Raw genomic sequence first — 16,582 nt, 5'->3', positions numbered from 1 at the left:
TATTGATAAGGGGGCGAGACAAAGTATAGGAGTCAGCTGGAGATCTTTGTTTCTTGGTATAAAGTTGTTAGGGTGTGGACGTAGAGGTGGTGCGCTGCTAGAAGTACCTGAGGGTCCACATCAATGACAGGTTGGACTGGTGTCCTAACACAGAGAAACTACAGAAGAAAGGGTGATGCAGGCTCTTTTGTGTTAGGATACTACGTTCCATTCATGTGGAAAGTGACATCCCTCACATCTTCTACAACTCTGCGATGGTCAGTGCAATTTTCTACACTGTGGTGTGCTGGGCTGGAAATATCATTTCAAGAGAGGCCCACCAAATCAACAAGCTTATTAAAAAGGCAGGCTAAGTTATAAGATGCACTCTGGACCCCCTGAAGGTCGTACCAAAGGAGAGGATTTAAACAAAACTGAGTGCCATTATGAACAAAGCTGCACATCTTCTCTCTGACACACCAACACTGAGGACTTTCAGCCCATGAAAAATTCAGTAGAAGTGTGTCAAGAAACACTACAGGGACTCCTTTATACCAACAGCAATATGGCTGTTATCTATCTAGTGAGCTTCTTTGAAAAGCCAAATTTCCGCTGGGGACAAATGAAGTTCTTTCTAATAGAGAAATGGGTTCAAAAATTGAATTAAGTTTTTTTTTTTTTTTTAAATGTGTGCATTTCTTTCCACTTACACTTATGCTATCTTTTCCAGGGTGACTCTGGAGGACCTCTGGTGTGTGGAGGAGCTCTTCATGGCATTGTTTCCTGGGGCATCAGCTGTGCAAATGCAAGATACCCTGGAGTTTACACCAAGGTGTCTAATTATGTGTCATGGATCGAGCGCGGTACATCTGAACAGTGACTCTCCTGTACATAAAAATACCACACTGCTATACAATATTGTTATTGAATGAATAAAGACAAAACATTTCTCTTTTGATAATTTAGACCATTATACTCTTTGAAATAATTTGTTAGAATGGCCCACAGTTTGAAAATATTACACAGTTGTAATATGTACAATCATCATGCCAAAAATGAATGCAGATAATACTTGCCTTGGCCTTGGTGGTATCATTATTCTAGGCATAGACTTCACTGCTTTTAGAGGATCCTCTCCCTCCCTAAAATGAAATATACAGAGGAGGAAAATTCAGGTGTTTGGTGAAGAACAAATGAGAGTTATATTTGTGTTGAAATAACTTTAATAAATGAATTTCGTAGTGGGTTCAAGCACCAGTCGCTTTATAAGTGCACCGTCCTCAGATGACAGTGGAGAGGTTACAAAATCAAATCTCCCACTCAGTGAAACTCCCACTTCAGGCCATTTTGTTATAATGTGGCATCTTCCACATTTAAAAAGGCATGTGAGGCCTCCAAAAGGTTTTACTGGCCATGCCAGGCCACCTTTGCCTCACCTCAAATGGCTTAAACCCACCTGTAATGGTATGCCTCAGGCTTCACAGGCCCAAAAAAGAGTTCTGCCTCAAAAGTAAACCTAAATGTCCCAAAATCCACACAAAAGAGGGATGTTTTGTAAACCTTTATAAAAAAGGGCAAAAAGAAGCTTTATAAATGGACGATAGTTTTAACAAAAATGGAACAACACAAGGAAAAACCCAAAAGAACACAAATGATCAAACAGATTGGCCTGAAAAAGACAGTCCACAGCAAGAACAGCAATACAGAAGAATAATTCAAAAACAGAACAAAGAATCGAAAAAATAAGTAAATCCAAATGGAATACAATATTTACAAATTCCACAATAAATGAATGATCTCCAGCTCCTGAGTCTTCCCAGCAGACTTTTATAAGCCCCATGGGGTGGGGGCTCAGGAGTTGTGACATCAGGGTGGCCCCACCTCCTGGGGCTTCACTCACAAGTAACATAAACTATTTAAAAAGAAGGTAAAGAATAAGCCAATAATAAGCAGGGTCGACAAAATAACATACAAATATACAGAAATAATACAAAAACAATGAAAATAACAATAAAATAACAAAGACATGTTAATCCATGACACACATATACAATAATCAATACTCCTCCAGTTGAGGTCATTAAGCTGTGTTTTAATAAACTTCCAATATCTGCTATCCATTTGATTATTCTGTGTCCAGCCATTGTTATCAAACCTGCTTAATCAAGTCTCAACAAATCAATTCTATTTAAAGCTGTTGTGATGAGGGGTCTTACACACTTCCAAGTTGGACTTTATAATTTTGATAAATATGTCTTATCCTTGAAAATCATAAAACATAAAATGAAACAAAAACTGACACTGGTGGAGTCTTTCACCATGTTGAAATTGCTTTGATTTAACACCTTTGCCATAGATGTCTTTATATTTATAAAACACATGTAGACAGGACTGGTGAACTCACAGGAGTATCAGATATCCACGCAACTACATAACAACATCTGATTTTCACCTACTGACTGAACTCTCAATTCCAGATGAGGACCCTGACAATAAGCAAAGGTACACATTTAGAGTTACCCTGAAACATCATGATACAGCTAGACCAGGACAATGCATGGGTCTCTTATGATGAAGAACAGTCCTTCCTCACAAAAGAAATGTTCATAGCAGCACCCAAATTTTAAGTAGAATGACAGTTACTACCATCTGAATAGGGTTAACCATGTGATCCTGTTCAGACTCAGATATGGACACAACAGGATGCATGCCCACATGAACAACAAACTACAAGGTGGCTAGACAGACAGACAGACAGACAGACAGACAGACAGATGTCCTTGTGACCCTGGCCCAATGAATAGTGAACACTTCACCCAAGACTGCTCCTTCCAGGATGCCCTTAGATCCACCCTGTGGCCTGACCAAGCAACCCTGAGGACAAAACATTTTGGTAACCTGGAGGGTCTGTGGAGGATAGCTGAATGTCTGCAGGTGACTGGCATGGGCAGCTACTGATTGACAAAGAAGAAAAGATGCCCTGACTTTCCATGCAACATTGAGTAGCTATGTTAATCAAGACAGTCCGACATTATGCACCAGATTGCTACTTAGACACTCCACAGCTTTCAGTTGCACCACTTGTCCAGACTCTACTAGATGTTTTTGGTCCTTCTTCTTTTTTCAGAAAGTATGCACAATGCCTTGGTGGACTCCTAAGTGATCAATCTGAGTTTTCCCCCCAATAGGATGATGATACTGGACTGGTAGAAGGAATTGCATAGCCCTGTGATCCTACTGGCTATAAATTTGGGACTCATAGGGAATTCAATTGGGAAATTGTCCCAAGGGAAGGAAGGCAAACAAAAATGATCCAAAACTGAGGTAACTTCATCCAGAATAGATATATTGTATCACGTCTAGCACCAAGCTCCATCAAACTTATGTAGGCAGATATATATGGCTCAGCCAGACTCAGCTCTCATTCCTGGCTTAAGATCATCACCAGCAATTCACGTAGCAGGTCATGAAGACCACGTTTATGTAAAGCTGTTAAAGATGGTTAGACAAAGTCGCTTATTTATTGTTTCTCATACTGTATAAATAAATTCATTCATTATGTTCTGATTCAGACATTTCCAAACATATTCAATTACATTTATATTGATCAAAAGTATATTGTGTATGCGGTACAATTTCACAGAATGCACACTCAAAGTGAACTTTATAAAAGAACACACTAACAAGTGCAGTACAAAATAATTCTGACCCTTGACACTTTACCCAGAAAAGCACAGATTGAGGAAAGGATACAAATGTGCAAACAAACGTAAGGAAAACTTAAATCACATATATTGTAGTATTTCACAATGTTATTTGATTTGCCGATATATTAAGTGCTGAAGAAACATTTAGATAGCAAATAAAACACATCTAAAAGATGAGAGAATAAGGATCAAGACACATTCTGGATTAGCGAATACCCCAGGGTGAATTTTGGTCAGGAATCCATATGCTGTTGAGACAAAAAGCTGTAGACTTCAAAGATAACCTTCAAAACTGGATTTCAAGATGGTTAACCATCAGGACGTAAAGGAGGAGAAAACTCTACATGGATTGAGTTCCTCAGGGGGTCTGTCCTTGGACCATTACTTTTTCTGTTTTATATTAATCACATAGGCTTTGATATAGTTGGTAAACTTGTGAAGTTTGTACATTACACTAAAATGAGAGGAATACCAGACACTGAGAAGACAGCAAAAACAATTCATAATGACTTGGATAAGTTTCAGAGCTGGGCAAAGGCTTGGAAAATGCAGCTTAATGTAGAAAAGTGCTAAGTGCTACACGTGGGCAAAAGGAACATCAGTTATCAATACAAGATGGGAGACACTGTTCTACAGGAAGCATCCTCTGAAAAGGATTTAGGAGATTATGTTGACACAACATTTTCATCATCAAAACAATGTGCAGCAGCTATTAAAAATACAAATAAAATGTGAGGTTATATCATAAAATCCGTTGAATATAAATTGAGGGACATTATGCTGGGGACACAATGCGGTAAAATAGGACACAAACAATGATAAAGAGTTAGGGCAAGACCTTGGTGACCCTGTATAACTGAAAATCTTATAGCAAAGAAAAACACACAACAATTGCAGAATTCATAGGCGCAATTTCATAACAGAACTGATTCAAGATGGATGATTTCTCGGTTACGAGTTCAAGTGGCAGAAAGGGTAGGGTTAGGCAGTTGGACGCAGAAGTGATGTCAGAAATGGAGTGGCTGTCAATCTTCGATTCCGCAGAAGGAATAGAAGAGAAGGCATTAGTATACAGCGGCAACCATTGGTTCGGCAGGTAATTACCATCACCAAAGCCTTTAAGCTGTCCCCATGCACGCACACGTCTGACAAATGCACTAGCGATACTGTGCAGTTCTGGGGCCTCATGTATAATGCCTTGCATAGATTTTATACTAAAACAGGACCTACAGACAAAACTAGAAATGTGCGTATGCACAAAAAAAATAATATGCATAAAACTGTGTATAATTTAAGTTCTACACGCTGTCACACATGTGTGACTAGGAGCGAGCAGAGTGGACCAAGTGGAGGTGATTGCCCACCAGGCCAGGGCTGACGGGGTGTTCTGTTATCTCTTTAGACCAAATACGGGAAAACCTGCTTGATTTAATGTCACTTCCTGTTCCGGCGCCCAGACGGACGTCACTTCCTGTTCCGGTCAAATGGCATCACTTCCGGTTTACAGCATATAAAGTCTCCATTCTTCCAAACCAGTTCAGTTCAATCTGGGAACTCAACCTGAGAGCATCCTCTTGTTTCTTTAAACCTTTTGCAGCCAGGGACAATATACGGGTGGCTGCCCCAAACCTTTTTCAATGTGTTGAGTCTCATTCTTTTACAACACTTTCCCTTCATAAATCCTAATCAATGTGAATTTTAGCACACATGCATGAGCCTATAGCCCCACCCTGACTCCTCCCAGAATTTCACCTATTTGAATATGCAAATCAATATAAATAGCCCCTTCCGTTCAGTGTTTTGATAAAAGATGAAGGCAAAAGCATATGTAAAAAAGAATTTGGAGGCAAGGAAAAATTTACTATTTGGTGACTTAAGCAGTGGTATAAGCAACAAAAGGATATTGATGGAGTGGCACAGCATGCCAAAGGGACTCAAAAGTTCAAGTTCAGAAAGTTGCACAGTGTCTGAAATGTCTAAAAAAGAGGTGGTCAGATATCAAAGGTGACTTGAAAAGGTGTAGCCCATCATCTGAGTGTCAACATCACTGGACTTCTGGGCTCGCACTGTTTGAGCAGTGAGCTGCTGCAGTTATTGGAGAGACACTTATATATCTTGACACTACATTAGTGAAATGCATTTTTGCATCGCAGGTAATTTTCACATTAATAGAGTGGAAATGCTTTCTATTTACATAAGCAAGCTGATTCTCTGAAGGCGCCTTTATAGCAATTTGAATGCAGTCGACCGCTCCAATTATTTTTGGAAAACCAGATGTTGTTGTGAATTACACTTTGATGTTTGCTTGCTCAACCATAGTGTGAGGAAATCATATATATCGTGATAATAAATAGATAATAATATTCCACCCTGTTGGCATGGCGACTAAGTGATGATTGTGAAATAACCAATTGGTCAGGCAGTTCACGTTGAAAACCTCCTGTGGCCAAACACCCAAAGGAGCACATACAGTACAATTCCTCAAAGTCTGCCTTTGTAAATCTGACCCCAGTTCGGCACACAGCTCCTAAAGGACAGCTCTTGGAAATCGACTCAGAAGCCAGTCATCATCATGGGACACGAAAGCAATAAGATCTGTAAATCTTCGTTCTCTTCTAATTCTTCCATTTGCGACGTCTTCTAACAACACTAAAGCAGCTATGATATTTTGGCCATTCTGTGCACCATTATACTTTTACAGATTGATTACAATCAAGTGCCTTAAATTTGTAAATGATATGCAATTAATTTCAGTGTGTTTGATAAAGCCCATGTCATGGAAAGTCAATCTGAAAAAGAAAGGGGAACCACACAGAAACACTGCTTTGACCCTGGGTGCTGCCCATTTACAAAACTGAGCAGAAACTATGTATGGTCTGAAGCTTCCATGAAAATGTGCGTAGCATTATGCAAAGTTTGATTTTTATACATTGTGATGGATGGTTGGGGATCATGTCCTACCGGGAGCCCTGGAAAAGCAGGGAACCAGGAGAGGGGCAATTCATACCCTGGGGCATGAGAGGGCAGCCCATGGGCTTGGGGCTTAGAAGCTTAACCCTGTTGGGGTTCATGGCCACTGCCACAGGACTCCTGGACAGCTCTGGAAGCACGGTCTGCAGCATTTCTGCCACACCAGGAAGTGCTGTCAGAAGAGGAGCTGGATTCGCATGCAGCACTTCTGCCACACCCGGAAGTGCTGCTGGAAGGTGAATGGAGAGCACCAGGAGCACTTCCGGGTGCAGTTTAAAAGAGGCTGCCTCACTCCATTAAGAGAGCCGGAGTTGGGAGGCAGAGGACCGAGCTTACCGAGAGGAGTAGAGGCGGCAGTAGAAACAGAAAAGTGATACATAAGGACTGAGTTATGGTGAGACTGTGGATTTGGGGCACTGTGTTGTGTGCTAAAAAGAACTGTTTAATAAACGAGTGTGCTTTTGGATATTGTGGACCTTGATGTCTGTCTGGAACCGGGCGGATCTTTCACAACATCTTGACATGAGCATGAAAATGAGCATATGCAACATTTTTGTACACTGTTTATACATGAGTCCTCTGGTCTCCATCCTAAAAGAAAGACATAGCAGTAGTTGAAGCTGTGCAGAAGAGATCAATAAAGTGCATCCCAGAACTTAAGGGCATGTCGTACTCTGACAGACTTGGAGAATGAAAACTGTTCAGTCTCGTGCAGAGGAGACTGTGTGGGGACCTAATCCAGATCTTCAGAATTCTAAATTGGTAAGGTTGATACAGTAGAATTCTTTCATCCTAAGGATGAATTACATACTTGGGGACACCAGTGGAAATCAAAGGGAAGGAAGAGTGTTTGTGAGAGTCTGGAACAAACTACTGAGACACTAAGATGGAGTAGCAATCTGGACAACCTTTACGGAGTACATGGATGAGATATTGGGGCAGTTTATATATTACCTAAACAAACATGTCTGATGCACCGAACGGTCTCCACTTATTTCCCAAATTTCTTATGTTCTTAGCGTCTATAGTAAAAATGTTGAAGAACACATTAATTTTGTGTTTTAAAAAGATGGATATCTCTGCATGCCCTTTGATGGCCAAAATGCTAATTTAGCTTATGAGAAAGTAGGAGTGAAAGTGCAACTACTCTCCTCATCTGTCATAATCCTTATTAGTTTTTGTCTATTTACAACTTTTGATCATATTTTGCTCACACATTCTGCTATCTATTGTTATCATTATCACAGTGATGTCATTGTGCTGCCATTTTGGGAAGACTTCTGTTCCTAATGCTGTCGTTAGACACTCAGTTTTCATGGCTGCAGCCATCTTATGTGCTGTATGACTATGATGCTGGTTGCAGTGTGACCACCAGCATCATGTGACGTCATCATGTGTCAGGTATTTAAGATGGCAACCTGCTCTCCTCTGTATACAAGCTTTTAGACATCTTTCAATTTCAATTTCAATTCAATATTATGGTCTTAAGAGGGACATTTGGTTAATCAGCAGATTTTACAGACAGACCACAATGTGACATTAAAACCACATTACCATGAATAAAGTCATCATATTTAAATGTATTAAAAATACATAAAATACAGCAATGATCATAATACTGATAATGAAACATTTGATCAAACATATTTGACATAACAATAAACGAGCATTTAGTCTTGAATAATGATTGATACAAATGCTAACTTTTCATCCTATGATTTAAGCCTGTGGATGTTTATTAAAAAACTGAACTTATTTAGAAGATTACCAGCAGTTGGAATGGAGGAGTATTTGAACTGACTGCTTATCATCCTTGGAACCTTGAAACTGTAACCTGATGGCAACAACTGCAATTAACAAGGCGGTGGGTGAATCCTGCTCTGCTTCTCATAATACTTCCTTATCTGTGAGATTAGACAGTTGACATCTTGTTCTTTTTTTGTTCCGTTTTACATTAAGACTTACTTTGTTCTTGTTGCAGACATTAAGATTTATGAAACAGGCCCAGCAGAACTTAAGTAAAGACAGACTTGATACAAGATTTATAAAAGAGTGATTTAAAGGTAGGACTCACATTAGAAAGACTCAGCTTCCTTAGACAGTAGAGGGACCCACTGGCCCTTTTTGGAGATGACGTCCGTGTTTTTCTTGAAAATCAATTTTGATTCTACTAGAAAGTGATTACCATCAGGCCTAACTATTTGATTTGCTCGCTTCTGTCTTACGACTGTGGCCCTGCAGAGGTTTATTTTTCTCCTATTGCCCATCATAGGAGTTTCTTGTATTCCTCTCTTACGTGTCAGCAGATCAAACAATCACCATTTACATCCTAAATCAAAAGAAACCACTATGGACTGTTTTATTTTCTTTTGTATTTTTTTAATAACTTTAATAACATCAAACTTTTTCTACTCAATGGGTTGCAATGTACATATGCCTAGGTAAGATGTAGATATGTACTGTATATATTTATTTATATATTTGAACTAGATCTGGTTGTTCTATTGTCTGCCTGAATGTATAAATATTGTAAATAGAAAACCTTTATCTGATAAGAGTGAAGGTTTGTTTTGCACTTTAGTGGGTAACGTTTGCTTAACAATACCTAATTGATTTTGTATTTAGTATACTTACATTAATTAGAAATTATCATAGTATTAATTAATGATAATAATCCAAGTAAATGTGGTATATCTTTGTTTTTTCTTACTCTGTGGAAAGCACCTTTAGTTGCCTGTAAATGTATGATAAGGTGCTATTTAAATAAAGTTATTATTCTTATCATTACTATTGTCTTCAGATATTTACAACTGCCCACAGTCTCCTCTGCCTGGTCTTTGATGGTTGCTTCTTGTGAGTGAATAGGGTTTCTTCTCCATTCTTCTTCTCTGTATTTGGGGTTAATGTCCTTCTGCAGAATCAATTACTTTCGAAGAGGGATTGATTTTGTTAGCTTTTGTTTTTGACTCCTGCTCTTGAATTTTGACTTGTAATTGTTTCTTTCATTCTTGATTTTTGACACCAGATAATTTGACTCCCTGTTAGCAAGACTGTGCCTTCCTTTAGATTTTGATTCTGTCAGCTTCCATCCATTCATCTATTCACTTTTTGCCACTTATCCATGTCTAGGTCTACGGGGGCAGCAGTCCAAGCAATGATGTCCAGATGTCCCTTTTCTCTACCACCTCTTCCAACTCCTCCCGGGGGATACTGAGGTGTTCCCAGGCCATCCAAGAGATAACACCTGTCCAGTGTGTCCTGGGTCTGCCATGAGGTCTTCTCCTGCCTGCACATCTCCACGTGGAGCCATCTAGGAGGTACCTCAACTGGCTCCTTTCGCTGTGGAGAAGCAGCAGCTCTACTTTGAGCTCCTACCGAATGTCTACGCTCGTGGTTTGGAAGGACCGATCTCCAGCTATCAAAACTGACTCTGTCACCTTCCGGTCTTTTTACATTACATCTCAATCATTATATTCACTCTTCTTTCAAACGTATACATTTTTTGTCTCCATAGTGTGTGTAACATCATTAAATGCTAGGCAAAAAAAAGTATAATTCTGTAACAAGTTTGAAAGTTGACTGGAGTTTTTTAAATAACACATGGCCTGCACTCTTAATTGTTGAACTAGAACTTATGACCACTGGGGACAGACAGCTGTTCAAAGAAATTTTGGACTTGGAGATAGAAGAAGTAAACAATAGCAGACAGAATTATTATCAAGATACGTGCAAGTCACAGCCTAAACCCAAAATCAGACTCAAAAGTAAAATAGCAATAATATGTGTTGTTTGTTAAAGAAATGGATCTGGGTGCCATCATCTTATGTAGGAGGGATGTGAAGACATGATATGTCATGTGACCTCTGTGTCACATGACCAACTATGGGTGTACTAGCTGCAAACAAATGGCTACGGCCACACGATGTTTACCACAAAATGGAGGTGAGTCTTCTAAAGCAAACAAAAATAGACAGTATTGCCAGAAGAGCAATAAAATTAATAAATGATCATAAAACTACGTACACAAATTCCTAACACAAGACGAGCACAGTCCAAAGATTCCCAAAACTCCTATTCATTGCACTTAAGTAACATAAAAGTTTCTATTTGATCCCAGCACTGTCAAAAGACACACCATGCCCTTGCAATATGAAACAGGATAAATAAGTAAAATTGTGTGGGTGGATTTGAATTTGGTCTGACAATCAATGACACAGTGGATTCAAACTGTCCTTTTTGCACACTTTATTGTATTGTAGATTCAATTTTAAATGGATAAATGTGCCATTTTAGCTCATTACTGTACACTCAATAAATCATAATGACAAAGTGAAAACATTTTTTCAGAAAGGTTTGAGAATTTCTTAAAAATCAAAATCTGAAATGTGTCACTCATATATGTTTTCTGTTCTGTATTTAGTAATAGCACCTTTTGCAGGAATTCCAGTCATCTTGGGTAATTGCACACTTGGATTTGGGCAGCTTATCCCATTCTTCCTGGCTTATTCTTTTAAGCTGTATTGGATTGGATGGGAAGCGTCTGTAAACTGCCACCTTCTGGTCTCTCCACACATGCTCTATGGGCTTTAAGTCTGGGCATTAGCTGAGCCACCCAAGGACATTCAGAGACTTGTCCCGAAGCCACTCCAGCTTTGTTTTGGCTGTATGCTTCAGGTCATTGAGATGCTGAATGGTGAACTGTCACCCCATTCTGAGGTTTATATGCACCCTGGAGCAGGTTTTCTTCAAATAGTACTCTGTATTTGTCTGCATTCATCCTTCCCTCAGTTCTGACAATTCTCCCAGCCACTGAGAAGCATCCTCATAACATGACGCTGCCATCACCCACATCACCATGAAGAGATGGTATTGGGCAGTGTCCTGTCTTCGCCAGACATTGTGTTTAGAGTTCTGACCAAAGAGTTCAATTTTTGTCTAATCAGACCACAGATTCCTTTTCCTCTGGCTCTCAGAGTCCTTTAAATGATTGAGTGGGACTTTGGCACTCTGCCATGAACACCTGATTTATGAAGTGCTGCTGAGATGGTCATCCATCCAACTACTTTTCCCATCTCAGTAGAGGACTTCTGAAGCTCTGTTGGAGTGACCATTGGGTTCCCTGTCACCTCCCTGACCAAAGCTCTTCCAGCCTGGTTATTCTGGTTGGCCAGACAGCCAACTCTAGGATGAGTTCTGATGTTTCCAAACTTCCTCTTTTCACAGTTATTGAGACCAATGAGGATAACGAAAGCATAATGGAGGCACCAGATAAAAATTTGGAGAACCACAGCAAAGGTTCTAAACTTTTATGTAGATGACAGATTTCAGTTTTTGTTTTTAAAAACATTTGCAAAATCTTTTTGCTAACATGTTTTCACTTTGTCATGATGGGTTTATTGAGTGTAGAGTGATGAGAAAAAAGATGGCAAACTTATCAACGTAAAATTAAATTTACCACAATGAAGTGTGCAGAAAGGAAATTTCAGATCTGGGATCATTTCACGTATGGGTGTGGAGTTGGAAATCTGTTGGGACACGTATGATATGGTCCCAGTTTTTGTAATGGCAAAAAGAAGAGAGTACTCAGCATTTATCAAATCATTCAGATATTCCTCTTGTTTTTATTGCTTTACTCTGAACATCATTATAGAAGTTTCTGATTCCACATGAAGTTTCTAAGATTAGCTATATGATCAGCTACACCACATGGTGGTACAGTGGCTAATGCTGCTGCAGCTTCACAACTCCTGGCTTTGTCTGGGTGGCTTCTGCTCCTGATCCTGTGCTTTTATTTTCAGATTTGAAAAATGTGATTGAAAGATTAAATGGAGACTCTAAATTATGGAGTAAGACTAGCAGAGCGTCTTCTTTTACCGGCCATTTACTGTGGACTAAGAACGTATAACTAGGTCATTAAGCTTTTAATGTGCAGTTTGTTATCGTTTAATAAATGCACCCATTGCCTGCTACAGTTACAATATGTTAAATTATATTTATTTTGCATGCACAACTATTATAAATCTCATTACCTTGAAGTTTAATCAGCTGGAATGTGAATGGTAGCCTACTATCTACAGTCAAGGAAAAGCAATCAACAGAAAATGATTAACCGATAGGAGTATCAGCAGTCCTTAAAAATAAAACATGTCTCTTTATTATATAAAAATATCCTGGGACGAGATGAGACTTTTTCATAGTGATATTTTCTCGTCCCGCGAGACGAGACGTTGTGCCAAGAGATTTAGGGGTCGCTACAGCGGATCATCTTCTTCCACATCTTCCTGTCCGCTGCATCTTGTTCATTAGCATTAGCGCTAACAAACGGAAAAGAGATCGAATATATTGTTCGGATTTAAACTTTAAGTCGGGGACTTGTAGATCGTCTAATTCGTGTTGCCATCAGGGAAAAGTAGTGTTTCTTCCCAATGAAGAGGCTTAACTGCGAGAATTAAAAGTGTTGTTGTTTGGTGAAAGTGAAATCCACATACGCGAGCGGCAGAAACGTGAAGTTGCTGGTGCGTAGCGCAGGCGGGGTTTGGCAAACGAAGCGAACGGGGGTAAAGCCCCCTAGTACTAATAATAATAATAAAATGATTACATTGTGCTTTATAATGATTTAGGTGACTTCTTCCTTGATTATACAGTTTTGTACATGTAAAAGACAATTTTAGAATGTTAAAGCTTTAAGCTAAACTCATACTAGTGTTTGATAAGTAGAATAGAATTTCATAGTTATAGATTATGGTAAGTTAATATGAGACAGAATTTTCTTGCTGTATCTGTAATGCAGTGTGCTGAGTCAGTATTTTTGGAATTCGTCTCATTGCTAGCATGGACTGATAGACCCATTTGCAGTTTTCTGAGCCATTAGAAATGGTTCGACTGTATAAGCAAAGTTAAAGAAACGAAAACAAGATATAAGCTATCAAAGAACTTTTCTTAAACAACAACTTTTGCAGTATCTATTTTTCCCTCTATTTTTGTGTGAACTGTTTTACTTTGCACTTTTACTAAAACTTTTAAAAACAAGGATATTTTGTCTGTGGAGTCATTCCAGCATGTCACCCTATTGCTAGAATCCCATGAAGCAAACTAAAGCTGCAGAACTTTTGGGTAAGCACAGTTACAGTACGGTTTATTGACTCATTTATATACATCAAGTATTATCACATGCATGCACATTGGAGGCAGCTTAAGGGTTTCAGTGGCAGTAATTACCCACCGATCAGGGGTTGGCGCCGTGGACTAATGCCTTCTTTTTTTCTCCCTCTGCAGAACTGAAGACTGACAGCTACTCACCTCTGACATCCATCTCCGTCCGCCTGGACCCTCTCTTTCCTACTTCGTGAACTCATACCCCAGAAATCGGCCACCTTCTTTCAGTTTAATTGAGAATCCAGTCTGAAAAGACTACGCTGCATTTATTACATGTTTTCTTTCTTTATGCTTCATCAAAGTATACAAAGTCACCACGCTGGTGCCTCAACTCTTTATCTTTGTTTGTGTCCTCTTTCACAATATATCTCTGCACTTTTGTAGGTGATTATGTGTTTCATTTTCACACAAATGGCATTCCAAACTAAACTGGCTGGTGCTAAGTGGCTAACTGCTGGTGTGCATTTTGAGTGTCCTCCACGATGGGCCACCACCCTGTTTCCTTTAATTTTCAGGTAAAGCCTTAAAGTGCATTTTTTATTCTTATATAATAAAAGATGACAGCAATACCCAACATGTACCAAAAAATTGCCTGTTCCTCAATCTTCCTTCAAAATAAAGTTGGCTAAACCTGATGATGTAACCATCACATTTTGTCTCCCATTTGTTTTCAGTTCCGACTAGTGATTAGTGTGCAGGTTTTTCTTCTTACCTTGGTAGAGATAAAGCTCATATTCAGGGTGGGTGCCACCATTAAGGTGAACTGGGCATTCGCTTAGGGTGCAGATCATAAGGGTGGGGATCCCAGACGCACAGCTTAGCTACCCAACAGTCGGTTGGCACACTAATAAGCTTGGCCTAGGGCACAAAATAACCTAACACCGGCACTCCTCATACTCTTAATATTCCATAAATAATTTACTATCCCAAAAAGATACAGAAAGTAAGAAGGGAGGTTAAATGTATTGACCTACCTGTCAGTTTTGGTCTCCAATGCGTTTCTGCTTTTTTTTTTTTCCTTCTTTCTTCTGAACAGGAGAGGTAAGTACGGTTTCATGAATTTAGCAGCTGATTTTCCATTCCATACCTGTGCAAGAAATAAGAAGGTGCCACATCTGCCAGCCTACCACCCAGTTATTTTTATTTCAGACCTTCTTCAATTATAACATTTAACCATTATCAGATACGTATGAACTGATTTATTTATTTTTTCTTCCAAGAAGAGGGTGCATGAAGCAGTTTTGAAAAGCCCTCCTCTATTTTAGACCCCTGTGTGTTCTCACTTCAAAACATATAACTGGGAATATGTCCTTCTTCTTTGAAACAAAAGTCACAACTGTTTTCTGACCCCTTATATCTCTACAGGAAATAAAAATAAGGAGTTAAATCTGATAACCCACCTGTCAGTTTTAGCTCCTCTTATGTTTTCAGTTCAAACCAGGCAGGTAAGTGTAAGTTTTCATCTTACCACGTGGGATAAAACAACCACAAGTGTTTGTTCATGTCTGATTTCTGTACCTCATTCCTACAGAATATAAAAAAGTTTTGAAATGTGAAGGCACACCCGTCAGCTTTGGTGTCTCTTATTTTTAACATTCAAATCGTTTAAGTGAGTCTGTATAGGGCATCCGTTTAGTCACTTCAACTAAATGAGTTATTTCAGTTGTTCCTAGCTGACTAAGACAGTAGGAATAGGCTTGAATAAGACATAATATATAATAAAATGTATTCCCCAAAATTACACAAAGAAATAAGCGTGACTTTTTTTTTGTAATTTTTTTCCAGATAAAGTAAGTCGATACGTCTATGATTTTATAAATGAGATTTGTTTGCGAAACTTTATGTACCAGTATGAAATACGCGTGCATTGCAAATGAAAATATTCTTGTCGGTAAACAAGTTCAAAAACTGATGATATCTGTGCAGAAAATGTTCAAAGAATATAAATATGTAAGAACTTTACCAGATGTGAAGCGTTAAAAGATACGTGAAAATCAGACGCGAACACTTGTATTAAGCAATTCCAGATTTCTGCTTGCTTTTTCACTATAAAAATGCAATTTACTTCTGACAGTGAGTTCTTTAGAAACGCGCAGCACGTTACGGAATTGTCGAAGTTTGTGTAAACACGTAGCTTGGACCTTACAGCTTGCCGTAGAAGCGTACGTGATCGCGCATTCATTCCTTGAGCACGTGCGCAGCGTGAGGAGTCGCTGATACTTTTTGCACTCTGGGGAAACTGGTTGGAGGCAACAGTTGTGTGTGGTTATGCTCGACCTAAACTTCAGCCTCGTAGGAAAAACTAATGAGAGAAATGGCAATATGTGCGTAAACTGTTGATGTTGGCATTTACGGCAGAAATGGTGGATCTGATGTTTAACGAACGGTAATTGCCCGTATTAGCAGAAATAATTAAGGAAACAAACTAGCTGAATGGGAATTAAAAAGTGAACGTTATTTCGTAGACTTAAAAACTGTGCACAAAGCTTTACAGAGCAGATTAGCATTATATTAGAAGGGACTAACCAAAGACCAGTAATGGCCATTCTGAGCTCATTATTGGATGACTGTAATTAAGAAATCCATATACTATATATACAGTGTTAGGTGAATAAAGAGTAGAAGTGGACAGTATCGAAATGCATAGGCAGATGAGAAGGAGTCTGTTGTAAAAGAATAAAGGGGTAATATACACCATAATAAAAGGACAAGTGTGTGTCTGTCCAGTTGTTATATCTCTGTCATTTCAAACTAAGTCACATCACAAACAT

General features: G+C 39.0%; 1 protein-coding gene and 1 long non-coding RNA gene across 5 annotated transcripts in view; one reads left to right on the top strand and one right to left on the bottom strand.

The window, feature by feature from the left end:
• LOC120530970 (trypsin-3) overlaps positions 1-1,054 on the top strand; it is a 24,693-nt gene extending 23,639 nt beyond the window's left edge. For all 4 annotated transcript variants that reach the window (XM_039755833.1, XM_039755834.1, XM_039755835.1 and 1 more), the window contains exon 7: positions 710-1,054. In XM_039755833.1, coding sequence (XP_039611767.1) covers positions 710-859 — 150 coding nt within the window. In that variant the 3' untranslated portion in view covers positions 860-1,054. The remainder of the gene's footprint in view (positions 1-709) is intronic.
• Positions 1,050-16,582, bottom strand: LOC120530971. Its single transcript, XR_005634048.1, has 3 exons — positions 15,212-16,582; positions 14,786-14,898; positions 1,050-1,121 (listed from the first exon to the last, which is right to left on the bottom strand). It is a non-coding gene; the product is annotated as an uncharacterized LOC120530971 (long non-coding RNA).

The sequence above is a fragment of the Polypterus senegalus genome, chromosome 6 (genome assembly GCF_016835505.1).
Source record: "Polypterus senegalus isolate Bchr_013 chromosome 6, ASM1683550v1, whole genome shotgun sequence".
NCBI lineage: Eukaryota > Metazoa > Chordata > Cladistia > Polypteriformes > Polypteridae > Polypterus > Polypterus senegalus.
This window is presented reverse-complemented; position numbering and strand designations above follow the sequence as displayed.